This window comes from Halictus rubicundus, unplaced genomic scaffold, assembly GCF_050948215.1.
Source record: "Halictus rubicundus isolate RS-2024b unplaced genomic scaffold, iyHalRubi1_principal scaffold0099, whole genome shotgun sequence".
Lineage (NCBI taxonomy): Eukaryota > Metazoa > Arthropoda > Insecta > Hymenoptera > Halictidae > Halictus > Halictus rubicundus.
Window position 1 is genome coordinate 113,276 of NW_027488640.1, and position 15,563 is coordinate 128,838.

The 15,563-nt window shown below is 48.7% G+C and overlaps 1 protein-coding gene across 1 annotated transcript; it reads right to left on the minus strand.

Moving 5' to 3' along the window:
- Window positions 1-403: 403 nt before the first annotated feature.
- Window positions 404-9,385, minus strand: LOC143363698 (uncharacterized). Its single transcript, XM_076804244.1, has 10 exons — window positions 9,305-9,385; window positions 8,622-8,855; window positions 8,303-8,489; window positions 7,804-8,251; window positions 6,924-7,309; window positions 5,824-6,170; window positions 3,978-5,673; window positions 2,239-3,876; window positions 862-1,650; window positions 404-762 (listed from the first exon to the last, which is right to left on the minus strand). The coding sequence occupies exons 1-10, from the start codon at window positions 9,383-9,385 to the stop codon at window positions 404-406; spliced, it is 6,165 nt and encodes a 2,054-aa protein (XP_076660359.1).
- Between the last annotated feature and the right edge of the window lie 6,178 nt (window positions 9,386-15,563).

Genomic DNA, 15,563 nt, shown 5'->3' on the forward strand with positions numbered 1-15,563 from the left:
GGGCTCGACGGATTGCCGTGTATATTGACGGGGCTCTCTCCCCTCGCCGCGCACCCCGAACTACTCGGTCCGCCCGAAGTGTGCGGGGAGAGAGAGAGACGAACCGCGACGACGGCCGAGTCCTCAATACAAACAAAGTTCGGCAGTCGCTAATTTGCCGTGTGTGCGTGCGGACGCACAGCGGCACCGAACAGCTGATTGCTCGAACATACCGCCCGCCTCGTTGTCGGGTCGGCAACGAAATAGTACAATGGTTTTCGGATGTTATACAGAGAAGTGAACAGAGTGAACGGCGTGAACGAAGTGAACAAAGTGAACAGAGTGAACGAAGTGAGCTACAGATATTTACAATTATTTACAATATGTACAATGTGCGTCTAAACACCGCCCGCCGTGAAAGGAGTCACGTTTCCTCGCCGGTGGAATGCTCGGAGGAAATGAGCGGTACAAGGCGCTGGATGGCTCTGGTGGTGGTACGGGTAGCGGTCTTCACGACAGCCACACGCACTCGTCCGTCGGATCCCCGATGCACCTCGACGACTCGTCCGAGAGGCCATTTCGTAGGCGGCGCGAGATCGTCCTTCAGGAGCACGACCGCTCCGACAGCAAGATTCTCCCGTGCCCTTTGCCATTTCGGAAGAGTCTGCAGCTGGCTCAGGTATTCGGTACGCCACCGCTGCCAGAAACCTTCCAGAAGTCTGGATACAAGGTTCCATCTCCGTCGGCCTGCGTCGTACGTGATTTCGTCACCCGGTTCTGGAACTGCGCACAAAGAAGAAGCGTTAACCAGATGATTCGGCGTGAGGAAGGGAGGATCATTTGGATCGTCGGACAAGGCGGAGAGGGGTCGAGAGTTCATACAAGCTTCCACTTGACACAGCAAGGTGGAAAGCTCCTCGAAGGTGAGCTGTTGTTCCCCTATTGTGCGTCGTAGATGCCTCTTCGCGGATTTCACGGCCGCTTCCCACAGACCGCCGAAATGAGGAGAATACGGCGGTATGAACCTCCATTCCGTTCCGTCGGCGGCCAGCAATTCCGCCGTTTCCTTGTAAAAGGTCGATGCAGCGTTGAACATGCGCTTCAGAAGCTGATCGGCACCTCTGAACGTCGTAGCGTTGTCACTCAGCATCTGGTGACATCTTCCGCGTCTAGCTACGAAGCGTTTGAAAGCGGCGATGAAGGAGGCTGAGGACAAATCGGACACGACATCTAAGTGGACCGCCTTCGTGCACAGGCACACGAAAACGACGATGTATCCTTTGGTGGTCCGTTGTCCTCTTGCTCTCGTCATGAGCATCGGAATCGGACCAGCATAATCGACTCCGCTGACCGAGAATGCCCTGGCTGGTTGCACTCGCTGGGCAGGCAGCATTCCCATTTGCTGGTTGCTGGTGCGCCCTTGGAGTCGAGTGCAGGTAACGCAACCTTTTACGACCCGTTTCACCAGCGTCTTGTCTCGCGGAATCCAGTGGCGGAGCCTGAGCGTCGCCCGCGTCAAGTTCACTCCCCCATGGAGCGTCCGAAGATGAGCTGACCGGATCAGCAATGGTGCCAACGGAGACTGTCGGTCGACTATCACAGGATGTCTCTGGTCGAATGAAACTGCTGCGTGGTCCAGTCGTCCTCCCACTCGTAAGACACCTTGACGATCTATAATCGGCCGAAGAGAAACAAGGGTCGAGGTCTGTTCGGGAATCGGTGACGAGTTGCTCCGAGCAACACGGGCAGCGGGCCGATCCCGCGACTTTGTACGATTCAAAACCGCGCGCGCTCAGGCGTAGCGCTAATTAGCTCCCGAGCACGTCCGTCTCTACGAATAAGCCCACGGCACACTAGCCAATCGTCGCACTCGCGAGTGACGACATCCGCGAGCGATTCCCGGAATCGGCCTTCTTTTTCGGCGAACCGTCTCAGCGATCGCACGTGATACCAAACCGTTGTTTAAAGCCGTGATTTCGGAAAGTACCGCGCGTACCGGATAACTCACAACGTATATCGTGTACGTAGGGTTTAACGATCAAGTGTGAACCTTTAATCCAAATACAAGTGTGGCAACGTATAGTGCATTCTTTTATTCTCGACCGACCACGTGCTCGATCCGATTTTCCAGTTCGCATAGTCCCGGCGCTCGGAGTTTTCGCCCTATCCGTTTCCGACCATCCGCCTCGAATTTCCAAGCCTTCCGATAAGGCTGTCCCAGCCACCCATTCCCAAACAAGGTCGATTTAACTAGCTTACCCTTCTCCATTCCAGCAAGTTCGTCGCCAAAGTCGTCAGCTTGGCTCATTCGGTGGACGCTCACCCACGCCTCGTCGATTTCGGTGGCTGTCAGGAACCCGTGCTGCGGTGTACCGATGGAGCGAGCGTTATTTGCGAATCGTCGCATATACGCGGTCACTCGGACCAGCCTCAACGCTGACGAGAATCGGAGAGGGTCCCAGGGCGATTCGAAGACGGCTCGCAGACTGGGATGGTCGCCGGACTTCGTCTTCCTTGCCATCGTCGTCGTGACCGTCACTCTGCGCTCCGGAGCCTCGCTCTCGTCGACGTCACATGCGCCAGGCCAATCCTCCTGAGGCCCTGACAACCACGAGGGACCGCTCCACCAGAGGTCATCGTCGACCAGTACCTGCGCTGAAATCCCACGCGTGGCAAGGTCCGCAGGATTTTCGTCTGTCCTCGCGTGTCGCCACTCAACGTCCGGTAGCAGGCGCTGGATCTCGGCCACCCTCTGTGCCACAAACGGTTTCCACCTGGAAGCATGAGACCTCACCCAGGCTAGGACGACCGATGCATCGGTCCACGCATGCATAGTCACGCTGTGAGGCCGCATCGAATCTCCTACTGCTCTCAGCAATCGGGCCAGCAGTAGAGCGCCGCACAGCTCCAGCCTGGGAATGCTCTGTGGTTTCGTTGGAGCGACCTTGGTCTTCGCCATCAGTAGGTGCGTCTCGGCCCTTGCACCGGTAACTGGCACCCTTATGAAGACGGCTGCGGAGTATGCCCTTTCCGACGCGTCGCTGAACCCGTGCAGCTCTATACTGTCGCTGGTCGCCGCACGATAGCCAATCCATCTCGGAACTGTGATTCGATCGGTCCTCTCCATCTCGAATCGAAGTTGCTTCCATCGCTCGGAAAACAGCTCAGACAGCGGCTCGTCCCACGACAATCCAGACAACCAGAGGTCCTGCAGCAGGATCTTCGCGGCAATGCTGATCGGAGACAGCCACCCCAATGGATCGAAAAGCCTGGCCGTCTCAGACAAAACCGATCGTTTGGTCCATCGTTGACCTGATGTGGCAGTCCTGAGCTTCGGAGCCGCAAGAGACAGAGTGTCGTTCGCCGTGCTCCATTTGAGTCCCAGTGCTCCTGCCTCTTGGTGACCCTGCAACAACTGAACGAGACCGGAGCTCGACGACAAGTAGTTGGTCGCCCACTTATCCAGCGGGAATCCGCCCGCCGTCAGGATGTCCGTGAGTTGACGTCGAGCCTCCTCGGTGTCGTCGATGTCATCTCCTCCGGCCAGAATGTCATCGACATACGAATTCGCTCGGAGAATCGCTGCACCCCGCGGAAATCGAGCCTTCTCGTCGTCGGCAAGTTGGAGCAGTACTCTCGAGGCGAGGTACGGAGCCGACGTCGTGCCGTAGGTCACCGTCGTCAAACGGAAGTCCCGTACTTCCTCGCTTGGATCGTTCCTCCAGACGATCCTCTGCCAGTCCCTGTCCTCTGGATGCACCTTGATCTGGCGAAACATTTTTACAATGTCCGTCGAAAAGGCATGCCGATGGAATCGCCACCTCGTTATTACGGCCCAGAGGTCAGTTTGGAGCTTCGGTCCGGCAGCCAGGTAGTCGTTAATGGTACTGCCTCTGCCTGAAACGTAAGAGCCATTAAACACTACTCGTATTTTCTTCCCGGATGGTTTTTCCCGCCACACGGCGTGATGCGGAAGGTAATTCTCCCCCTCCCCCCGCCAGTCGAGTGCCGCGAGACGAACTCCATGTGCCCGAGCCGTTCGTACTCCTCCAGGAATTCGGAGTATTTCTGTCGGAGCGTCTCGTCCCTTTCTCGTCTCCTTTCGGACGATAAGAGCAAGCGAACGGCAGCCGATCGCGGAACTCCGACATCGGTGCCTGGGGTGGCAACGAACGGTAAGCGCACAACGTAGCGTCCTTCCCGATCTCTGCGGTGTGTATCTTGGAAGTGCTTTTCGCATGCTTCGTCCTGAGGCGTGCTTATTGTGCTCGTTGGCACTTCCTCCAGTTCCCAGAACCTCTGCCAATCGTCTCGGAGGTCTCGTGCAGGCTGAACTAGCAAGGATCGCACCCGAGGTCCAGCGCTGTCGTTTTTCGTGGATGAGGTTGTGCCCATCGGCGCCCAGCCGAAGGGCGTTCGAACAATTGGAGGAGTGCCCATTGGTCCGACTCGATTCTCGAGGAGGAGGTGACCACACGCATCTGCCCCGAGAAGTAATTCCACCCTGTTCGGAGAGCGGAAGTCCTCGTCGGCCAACGGAAGTCCGTGGAGGTGAGTCCACTTCTCGTCGTTAATTTCTACCGCTGGAGTCGGAGCGGTAATTTTTCGCGTCACCAGCGCGTTTAACGCGAGTCGGAACTTGGAGTCGCGACTAGACGCAAGTAGCACGGACACTTCGTGGCGTACCGTGCCCACGTTTATCTCCTGGTATCCGGTCAAATGAACCTCCACGTTCCGGCGCGGAAGACGTAACGCTTGCACGACATCGTCCGTCACGAATGACATTTCGGACCCGGGATCGAGTAACGCGCGAGCGAAGACACTGCGACCGTTCGGGGACTTCAACTGGACGCGCGCGGTGGCCAGTAAAACAACGCGATTCGACCTGAACGTGTTCACCGAACTTGAGCTTGGCTGCGCGGGAGCTTCACTCTTCCGGAACGCCTCGTGAAGCGAAGTGTGGTGATGACCGCCGCACACCATGCACCGATAGGAAGACGTGCACGCCGCGAGCAAGTGGGTTCCCGAGAAGCACGAAACGCACAATTTGTTTCGATACACAAATTCCTTGCGTTCCGGCGCGCTAAGGGTTTTAAACTGGCTGCAGTGCCCTAGCTGGTGGTTGTCCGAGCACAGCGGGCACTTCCGTACGTTGTTGGCCTTCGCGGATGGCCCCTTGGTCATCTGCACAGTCATGGCCGTCCTCTGTTCGGACTTTCGCGTCTCCTCTCGCTTGGTCGTTGTTGACGAACACATCGGCTCTTGAGTCGAGGCCAAGGCATGGATGCGTGATTCGAGGAAATCTCGAATTTCCACGAAAGACGGCATGATCGTCGGATCCGGGAACATTTTTTCCCAGTCCAGGCGCGTCGTCGAGTCCAGCTTCCTGACGAGGAGTGTTACGAACCAGTCGTCCCAAGTGTCGACTGATTTTTTTAGCGCGGCCAGAGCATCTCGAGCTTGACAGAACTCGTCGAGGACTCTGGTCAATTCTTCCGTCGACGGTCGTTTTACTGCCGGGCAGTCCAGTAGTCTTCCGAGGTGAGCGGTGGTCAGTACACGGATGCCTCCATAACGACGTTCGAGTGCCGCCCACGCCGTCGAATAGTTCGCATCTGTCAGGGACGTACGCGCGATGACCTTCGCAGCCGCACCGGTAAGGCTCGCCTTCAAATATTGTAGGCGTTGGACGTCCTGCAATCGTTTCGAGTTGTGAATCGTAGCGCGAAACGAATCGCGAAACTCCTCCCACCGTAGGAGATCGCCCGAAAACTTCTCGATGGTCAGGGTCGGCAGTCTGGTTCCGGCGTTGCACTCGTGAGACTCGGCTTCAGCCGGAATTGCTGAGGCGGCGGGCTTCAGGTTTTCTAGCCTCTCCACCAATTCAGAGGAGTTCTGAATGTAGGCTTCCTCGACTTCGTCGTATAGGCCTCTCTTCCTGTAGTTACTGGCGGCGTAATCTGGCATCGGTCTCATAGCGTTGTGATTTGCGGTGAAGTTGCGCCAGTAACTTTCCAGCAATTCGATCCTTTTCTTCAGCACAACCGCGGAGAGTTTCGCTGCCCCCAATTTGTCGGTATTGGTAATGCAGTTCTTAATGCGGCCAGCGATCTCCTCCTGAGCGACCACTACATCGCTGAACGTTTGCGGCATTGTTTCGGCAGTTAAATTCAAACGGGACGTAAAAACAACTGATCGAGACGCGAAAGACAACGGACTTTACGCGTATCGCGGTAAACACCTTGCCTCGGTCGGTTCGAGAACGGTTGGTGTCCCGGTGGAAGGTCACGGAATATTCGAATCCGTAACGGTTCGCCACGCGGTCTAAGTACCGTTTTTCGAGAACGGTCTCACGAATTCTGTTCGAAGAATTCACTTCTGCTCCTTTCCTTTCAGGTGCTTCCTGATTGTCTGCGACGGAGCCTCGGAAGATGCTCGATGCACTCGCGGATCACTCGAGGAGACAACGGAAGCGCACAACAGAACTCGCGGTGATGCACAGAATTCTTCGTAATTCTGCGGTGGATCGAGTGGAATAGAGAAATCGGCACACTCTATTCCCGGGTTTCGGCACCAAATGTTTTGGGTCTTCGTTGGGTTCCGTAACGCAGAACCTTTAACTCACGATCCCGAAATAATTGAGAGAAATAAAATGTGATTTGTGGGAGAGCTAACTGATTTATTGCTATTACCGCTGCGATTCTCGGAAAAGAGAGCGAGGGCTCGACGGATTGCCGTGTATATTGACGGGGCTCTCTCCCCTCGCCGCGCACCCCGAACTACTCGGTCCGCCCGAAGTGTGCGGGGAGAGAGAGAGAGAGACGAACCGCGACGACAGCCGAGTCCTCAATACAAACAAAGTTCGGCAGTCGCTAATTTGCCGTGTGTGCGTGCGGACGCACAGCGGCACCGAACAGCTGATTGCTCGAACAGTGGGTTCTGACTATTCAGTAATTCATCGTACACGACATTCCACATAAATGGACCCAATACTGAGCCCTGTGGTACTCCCATTTTCATGCTTAGTTTTACGTTTTCCTGTGGTGCTTCGTATTCGACTCTTCTATTTTTAAAATAATCCTTTATTATTCTCGTTATATATTCTGAAACATTTCTTTTCTCCAACTCCTTGTGGATGGCCTTCCAACTTAACGAATTAAACGCGTTCTTTACGTCCAAGGCTATCAGGACTGCGTATCTATTTTTATTTGAGGCCTCTAATGCCGCCTTTTTTACTTCTTCCATTGCATGCACCGTGGATGTGCCTCTAGTAAAACCATATTGACATTTGCTAAATGGCCTCAGTCCCAATTCCTTGTGCAGTCTGGCTCTTAAAAAATATTCGAAAAGCTTGGCAATTGCATCTATTATACATATCGGTCGGTATGCTGATGGGTTGGACGGGTCCTTTCCCTCTTTTCTCAGCATAATCGTCCTTGCTCTTTTCCAATTTGCGGGGATGGCTCCCCTTGTCAAAATTCCGGTAAACAGGGCTGCGAATCTATCCGGCCTTAACTCTGCCATTGTTTTAATTATCTCGGGTTGCATCCCGTCGATCCCTGGTGCTTTTCCCGGTTTTAGTTTTTTTACTGCTTCCAGGATCTCTCCCTCTGTTACTACCGGTATTAGGATATTTCGTTCTTCGTCTAGCGTTCTTTGTCGGTTCTGTGTTGCGGGACTTCCATCGTCAGTTTCCTCCTCTCCGTTACTTCTTTGAGGAAAGAGGTCCTTCATAACCCTATTTGCCGCTGATTCTGAGAGCAAAGCGGGAGGATTATTTTTTTTGATCTGTGTTATTATGATTTTATAGGGTTTCCCCCATACATCTTTATCGATGGTATCGCATAATTCTTTCCATGTTTTTCTTTTGCTTTCCCGATCATTCTTTGCAAGTTTCTTTTGGCTAGTTTGTACAGAAAATTGTTCGCTTCCCTCTCTTCTTCTTTTCCCCTTTTTCTCGCGATTTGGACCTCTCTCCTCAGTCTCTGGGTCCTTGTTCTTTCTTTTTTAATTTCTGCTGTCCACCAGGGGTTCCTTTTTTCTTTGTTATTCGTTATATCTGCCTTGTCTAAGGCTTCATCGCAGCTCTCGTACATGCATGTCAGGAATTTGTCTATTTTCTCGTCGTTGTACGTACTATCCTGCTCCATTTCGTTCTCTCTCAGTTTGCGCTGCAAGGCCGTCCCCAGCCTGGTGATTCCCGACCTGGTAATTTTCCACTTTACTCCGTAGTTCGTTTTTTCTGTATGGGCTCCTTCTGTTATTTGAATTTCTGAAATTAGATATTTGTGGTCAGATGCAGTTTCTACATTCAGCACTTTACTTGATAATACAAATTCTGGCCTGAGTAGCTCTTGTGATACTGCCACAAAGTCGAGATTCGAGGTGGCACGTCCTCTCTCAAAGGTGTGCCCCCCTTCTGGCACACATGGGCTCATGTTGTTCGTTAATAGCTCCTCTAGGAGAATTGTCCCCTTCAGGTTTTGTTCTTTTGATCCCCAGGCTGGGGACTTGGCGTTGAAATCCCCTCCGATTATAATTTTGTTTCTTAAATTTCTCTCTTTTTTAGTGAAATGCATTAACCTTTTTATATTATATGCAAACAAATCTGAGGACATACTTGGAGGATAGTACGTACTTACGAGTGTCATGTTTTTAAATCTTACAGCTACGAAATTTTCGTCCGTTTTGTCACCATCTTCCATTCTCTTGTGGCCGTTGTTCCTTGTCACCCACACTGCTGTTGTACCTCCTGGTGCATATATCCAGTTCCCCGGGTTGAACAGTGGTTCCTGGATCAACACTACGTCCACTCCCAGGTCCACTGCTGATTGCATAAGGAGGTAGTGGGCCAACCTACAGTGATTCAGATTTATCTGTAATATTTTAAAATTGAATTTTAAATATTAGCCGAACTCCTAGCTGTACGCTCTATATATTTTTTGTATTGTGGGCAGTTGACTGCTCCTGCCACGTGCTCGGCCTTCGACGCGTGTACCCCTTCTCTGACGCAGAGCACGCAGCATCTTACCGCCTCACAGCCATTTATTTGGTGGCCTACACCGCCACACCTCCTGCATAGTTCTTGTCCTTTGAGGTCCACTGCACAATTGTAGGACATATGTCCGAAGGCATGGCATTTAAAACATCTGATGATGTTTTGTGTCCTCTTCATTCTACAATTTGTGAACCCTATTTTTATTTTATTCTCTTGTCCTATCTTATCAACTTCTTCTGCTGGGAGGGATATTATTGCTGTTTTGGTCCCTCCGTACCCAAATCTCATTGTTTTAATTTCAATTTCGTTTGTTTGACGGTTTAGTACCCTCGCTAGTTCTTGTATTAACTCTTCCCTGTCCATTGTGGGGTCCAAATCCTTAATTTCGTACATTACTTTCGGCGCCATCCTCCTTACTTGGCAGTCCTCTCCCAGGGTATTTTTTGCAAGAACGATTTGAGTCTTCAGTCGAGACAGACCAAATTCGAAATTCAGTGGCGATTCCTGATCTTTCTCTTGAGAATAAATCGGTTGATTGGTTTGAAATTAATCGGATTTATTGGAGAGAGGGGTGAGGAGTCGTTCCCTTAGTAACGTTTAGTGTAAATAAAGCGGGTATTTAGATTGTTTTAATTTAATTTAATTTAACTTAATGTAATTTATCTGTCGAAAAGGTGAAAGTGGAAACGGTCGAGAGTTGAAGAAAGTGAAAACTGGGGTACAATATAGTGAAAAACACTCAAAACAAGTGAAAGTGAAATAGTGAAAGAGTAAAAAGGGGAAGCCTCCGCTACAAACAATTATAAACCGGGGGCCGGGGCCTCTATCCCCCCTCTAAATAAATAACTAGATAAAAAAGAATAAATTAGGTTAAAAAATAATAGTTAGAAGTAGGTAAAATAGTGAAAAGAGCGTAGTTAATAGGTAAAATACAAGTAATTAATTATAAGAATAGACTTAGGCTAGATTAGATATAAAATAACGTGTATAGGTCGATTAAAAAGTACCGGAATAGACTATTTTTAGCTAGAACTGAGGTTTATTCCAAAAATAGCAAAATTTTAGTAAAAGCAACCAGGGAAATAAAAACCGTATGGGTCAAGGAATAAAATTCCCTATATAAAAAATTTTCGTCCGAGGCCTCTAAAAGGGTTAACTTAACAGCAAGTATAGGAAAAAATCATCCAAATTCGGAAATTTTTTGGGAGGTTGATATTGACACGTTTCTGAACAATTTTGATTCTACAGGGCGATACATGTTTGGTGGCCCGGCGGTTATTGTTGAATAACTTTCGAACCAAAAGGGCTGTCGGGAAGGTCCAAACGGATTTAGAAGGTTTAGGGCCCTCCGGACCTCCCACCAAACTTTCATATATACAGTGTACACCGTTAAAATCGACCCCAGGTAAATACCCGAGTTGGGACTCCAAACTCGGTGGGGGTATTTTAGACACCCGGGAGAGAGATCGCTACCGACAATCGAAGTCGATCGATTACGATTGCCGGCGGGTCGGTTTCTCGATCGGACCACCTGGGGCCGAGATAACGGTGTCACGTGACAGAAGGAGACATAATTTTGATAAAGAGAAAATATACGATCGGTGCTCCCTAAGAAGGGCTATACGCACAAAAAAGAATTTCTCGGATAGCCCAAACGGTAGCCGAGAAATCGGCCACCAAATCTTTTTTGTAGGCCGGGCACCGGGTATAGAGGTAGCGACAGCTACGACCGGACCCGAGTACGTGCAGAACAAGGTAGAGAAATATTGGAGTAAAAGCGTTTAGAACAAAAAATTGCGAAAACGCGTATACCGGCCTAGGAACCCCCCAGGAGGAAAGTAGTGAAGGATTTAAGCCGAAATCCTCACGAACAAGCGAGTTTTTGGACTGAGACAGGGCCAGGAAGGCAAAAATCGATTAGATTAGGATTCTAGAGCCTAGGGCAAGGGCCGAGGAACGCGAAGGGCGTAAATAAAAAATTTTTTTTTTAAAAAAAATTTTTTTTTTTTCAAAAATTTTTTTTATTTTTTATTTTTTGTTTTTTTTTTTAGTTATTAATACAAAATTGTAAATTTTAGGCGAGCGAGCCGGCTTAAAGCCAGCAACCGAATAGGCCGAGTTCCGAGAAAAACAGCGAGCGGTAATTTTTAAGATAGCGGGAGTCAAGCGTGACTTAGAACCTAGAACAAAAAACATATAGCGAGCGATAGTGAATAGGAATTATAAGATTAGAACTGATATATGGAAATGAAATAAATAAGGAAATTTAGATATTAAAAAAAAAGGGTATTTTTTGCAAATTTTTCTAATGTTTCGGCCTTTGTGCCCCTCTCCATCTCTATTACTATGTCGCCTCCCCTTGACTTTCTCACAGCATGAATACCGTTCAATGTTTTCCCCTGGGTTTGCTTTTAATTTTTTAAATAGGTCCGCGAACGTTCTATTTTCTGAGGTTTTTATAATCACCGCCTCCGATTTCGGGATTGGGGGTAGCTTTTCCTTTTTTTCTCTCTCTCTCCTCTCCCTTTCTTTTTCGTTTTCCTGTTTTTTCCTTTCATTTTCCTCTATCTCTTCCTTTTTCTTTTTCCTGGCCGTTTTCTTTTTATTCTCCACTTCTTTCCATTCGTTCTCTTTTTCTTTTTCTTTTTCTTGTATTGTTTCTCCGCTTCTTCCCATTGCATTGTCATCTGTTTCGCTCTCGTATATTAGCGTTTTTCTTGTTTCCTCTACTGCTCTTCTTACCGCTCCTCCCATTTTCCTTCCCTTCTCTTCTACTTTCTCTTTAAAGGAACACTGAACTTGCGACGAAACGGCGGAATCCGCGTTCCGTCGCGAGCTCGCACAGCGGACCTTAGTGCGAGCCAATCCGCAACCGTCCCGAGCGCGAACCAATCGGAGCACGCCGCCGCTTCGCGAACATTTCGCGAGACGGCGCGCTCTCCGTGATCCGCGCTTTCTGCATAAATACCGGAGCAGAGCGCGTTTAGTTCGGAGTTGGCTTGGAGCTGCTCAACGGGGATCATCCCAAGCTCTTGGCCACTCGCAGCCGCGTGTGAACACGCATACTACGGCTTCTTCCGTGTGTGTGTGCGAACACGCTGGTGCTTGGTGGGACCCGTACTACGGCTTCATCCGTGTGCGAGCGACACCAGTACCGCGAGGAGGTCTTGAGTGAGCAGACGGACGAGAGCAGTGTCTCCGGGCGCTACTACTCGTCGCGCGCTCCAGCTCTCTCCCCCCTCCCCGATTCCTTTCCGCCGATCCTGCGAAATTCGCTCACCGGTCCGCGACCAGGCGTCGCGTCACATTCGTGGCAGTCCTCATCGGATCGCAGCCGCGTTCGGGGCTCGTCTTGCACGAGCTACGACGTTGGTGACGGGAAGCTCGTTCCCTGGGCTCGCCTAGGTGCGAGCGACCCCCACCGCGATCCGATTCGGGGACGACGGGTGGGGCGTCCCGTCGGTCCGGAGTCGGAGCAGATTCGCGGCCACCGTGCGCTCGGCCATCAGCGAGGAAACATCGATCCACTATCATCTCGCCGAGCCGCGGTGGTTCCTACCGACCAGCTGTAGGCCCGGAATCACGGAAATCCACCGGATCGGAAACACCGTAGAAACCAGCGAATCCTGATCGCTCCGCGTTCCCGCCGTACTAGCGAGTCTTGATCGCTCCGCGTTTCCGCCGTAAAATAGCCGTTCCCGCCGTAACAGCGAGTCCTGATCGCTCCGCGTTTCCGCCGTAAAATAGCGAGTCCCGATCGCTCCGCGTTCCCGCCGTAACAGCGAGTCCCGATCGCTCCGCGTTTCCGCCGTAAAATAGCGAGTCCCGATCGCTCCGCGCTACCGCCGTACAAGCGAATCCTGCTCGCTTCGCGTTACCGTCACATTAGCGAACTCCGCTCGCTCCGCGTTTCGTCGTAATTTTACTGTGTATATAGTAGGTTTAGTTTAGAGTAAGAGTAGGTTAAACTTGTCGTTTCTCGTGCTGCTTACAGCCAGCCGTCGCACCGGAGCCCGCCAGCCGGGAACCCTCGTCAGTAACCGGGGCAAGAGGCCGCCGGCAATAAAGCACATCTTTTTCTAAAACCGCCTACGTTTATTTTACCCGCTGTCCTCTCCGCCGACCCTGGCCGCTGAGCAAATCCAGGAGAGGACAGAATTCCTTCCTCTCGCGATTAACCGCTCGCGGAAGGAAAACGCAACCGTTACAAACTCCAATATCTCTGTGCATAAGACTGTGCTTTAGATTTTTATTTTCCATGATGAGTTCGATATTTCTCAAGCGGGTGATCGCAGCCTCCATCTGTCGATCTGCTTGTGCCGCATGCGTTTTTGTGAAGCCCCTGACTTCCTTCGCTGGTCCATACAGTATGCTTTCACCTCCTTTGTAGAATTTCTTGTTTTTCTTAGTAGTGTTAAGAGTTCACTTATTAGTTTTGGTACATTTTCTTCCTCTTCTTTTTCACTTTCTTTTTCGTTTTCCTTCTTTTTCTTTTCCTCGCTGTCCTTTCTTGAGTAGTTCAGTTTGGGTGTTGAGGTATTATTTCTGTCGTCTATTTTCTTTTTCTTTAAAGTCGTGTTTTCTAATAATATTATATCCGAGAGATTTGTTTCTGTATCAGTTTCGTATGCTTCTCTTTCCCTCTTCGAACTTTCTCTTTCTTTCTCTTTTTCTTTTTCGTTACTCCTCTTCGTTTTTGCACTTCTCTTAAAAATATTTCCTCTATCCGGTGGTTGTAGAGGCGTAAGCCATCTCTCCTCGTCATCCATTTTTTTCTCTTTCTCCTCTTCGGTTTCCGTTGTGCTTCTTTCTCTATCCGAAGCACTGTACATATTATACTAGTTAGTATTGACTTTTCTGTGTGAAAGCAGCTTAAAGTCAGTTGTATATATGTATAGGTGAGGTGGCGGTTAGGATGTCCTCTTCGTGTTTTGTTGTTCTGTCCTTGTCTGCCTTTCTCCTTGGGGTTCGGTTGGGTTCGGTCGGTTCGCACGCGCCTATCTCCCCCGGATTCCCCCCCCTTGCTATGCCTAACGGTTCTCTTCTTATGTATTACTTTCTTTTTTCTTATTCCTGCTTTTTTCTACTTATTATACTTCTAGTTTTTTTGTTTGTTTCTTTCTTTTTCAGTCCTTATTCTATTTTATATTTTATTATATTTTATTATATTTATCAGACTGCTTGTAAGTACTATTTTATTCTTACTTAACTAATTATTTCTTTTGCTGTTCTATTTTTCTATGTATTTAAATCCATATTTCTACTTTATATATTTATTTAATTAATTTCTATTAAATTATTCTATTTTCAGGTCTGAATCGTTTTCCCGGATTGTCAGGTAGGTATAAATCTTTATTTTCTAAAACTATTTTCTTCAGGTAATTTTGCAATTCATGAATTATGGTATTGAGGGTACTTTTACTAGCCATTACTTATTTATTTATTGATATCAGTGAGTAAATAGGCAAGTTTGCAAGTTAAGTAGGCAAGTTTGCAAGTTTGTTAGTTTTATATGGGATCTTTATGTTATAATTCTATTTTATTTCTGAATATTGTGCGGTTTTTCGGTTTTCTCTGGTTTGCGGTCGTGAAGGTGGTTTCAAAAAACAAGAGAAATAAGTGTATTTGTCTCTATTTGTTAAAGCTGCTCATCGAAAATTACATAAAATTCGCTTATCTTAAAATTAATTCGCTCGCTATTCTTATCTTACTCTTCTATCTCTATTTCTTTTTCTAATTCCGTATTTGTATATAAGTATCGCACATCTTCATACCTTAGGTAAAAAACTTTTTTCCGCCGATATTTCTCTTGACTATCTCTCTACTTACTAAGTCTAAATCTATATGTACATTTATTTATTTATTTATATATATATCTGAGAACTTATCTTTTTCGCATCTTTACTATCTATTTAATTAATTTAATTGGTCTACTTATTTATTAATCGTTTGCTCTTGACTTATTTATTACTCTATTCTTCTTGTATATATATATATAGCCTTATGACTAAATTTTATCTATTTATTTCTAACTAAGCCTAGCCTACCCTAGATATATCCTATGTCGCTATGCGTATCTGCCTAATGTGTTACGAGCCAGGGCTATGAGCAGCGCGAGAGGCCGGCGAGGGGATTTTTACCCCAGGAATATGGTTTCAATTGTTAGTTAGGTACGCGGACGCACCCGATGCGAAATCGAGGAGTCACTGGGGAACACGCGGCGAACCCGATACGAAAGGAGGTTGTATAAGAGCGCGGACGCACCTGATGCGAAATCAGGGAGCTGCTAGGATGCGGAAGAACCCAATGCGAAATCGGGGATCCGCCTAGGATGGTATAATTTCGTGGACGCACTCAATGCGAAATCAAGGAGCCACTAGGTTGGAGAAATCTTCGTTGAATCGAATTCAAGTATTAGTAAGCCTCGTAACTTCTATATAATTTAATTGATACAATCCGAGCGGTTAGATTGTATCGTGTGGGAACGTTCAATTATTATATTAGGATTTTAGGCAATAATTAAGGGTACGCGAGTTAACAAACAAGACAATTTATTCTGAATCGAAATTACTACAAGTGTTGTTGT

Excerpts from the sequence above, each read along its gene's own strand:
- LOC143363698 (XM_076804244.1), bottom strand. The coding sequence starts at position 9,385 with ATGGCGCCGAAAGTAATGTACGAAATTAAGGATTTGGACCCCACAATG. Across the intron at positions 7,310-7,803 it reads GCGATACCATCGATAAAGAT|AGCCAGACTGCACAAGGAAT; the intron begins GTATGGGGGAAA and ends ATATTTTTTAAG. Across the intron at positions 5,674-5,823 it reads ACCTGAAGCCCGCCGCCTCA|GACGTCCAACGCCTACAATA; the intron begins GCAATTCCGGCT and ends AAACGATTGCAG.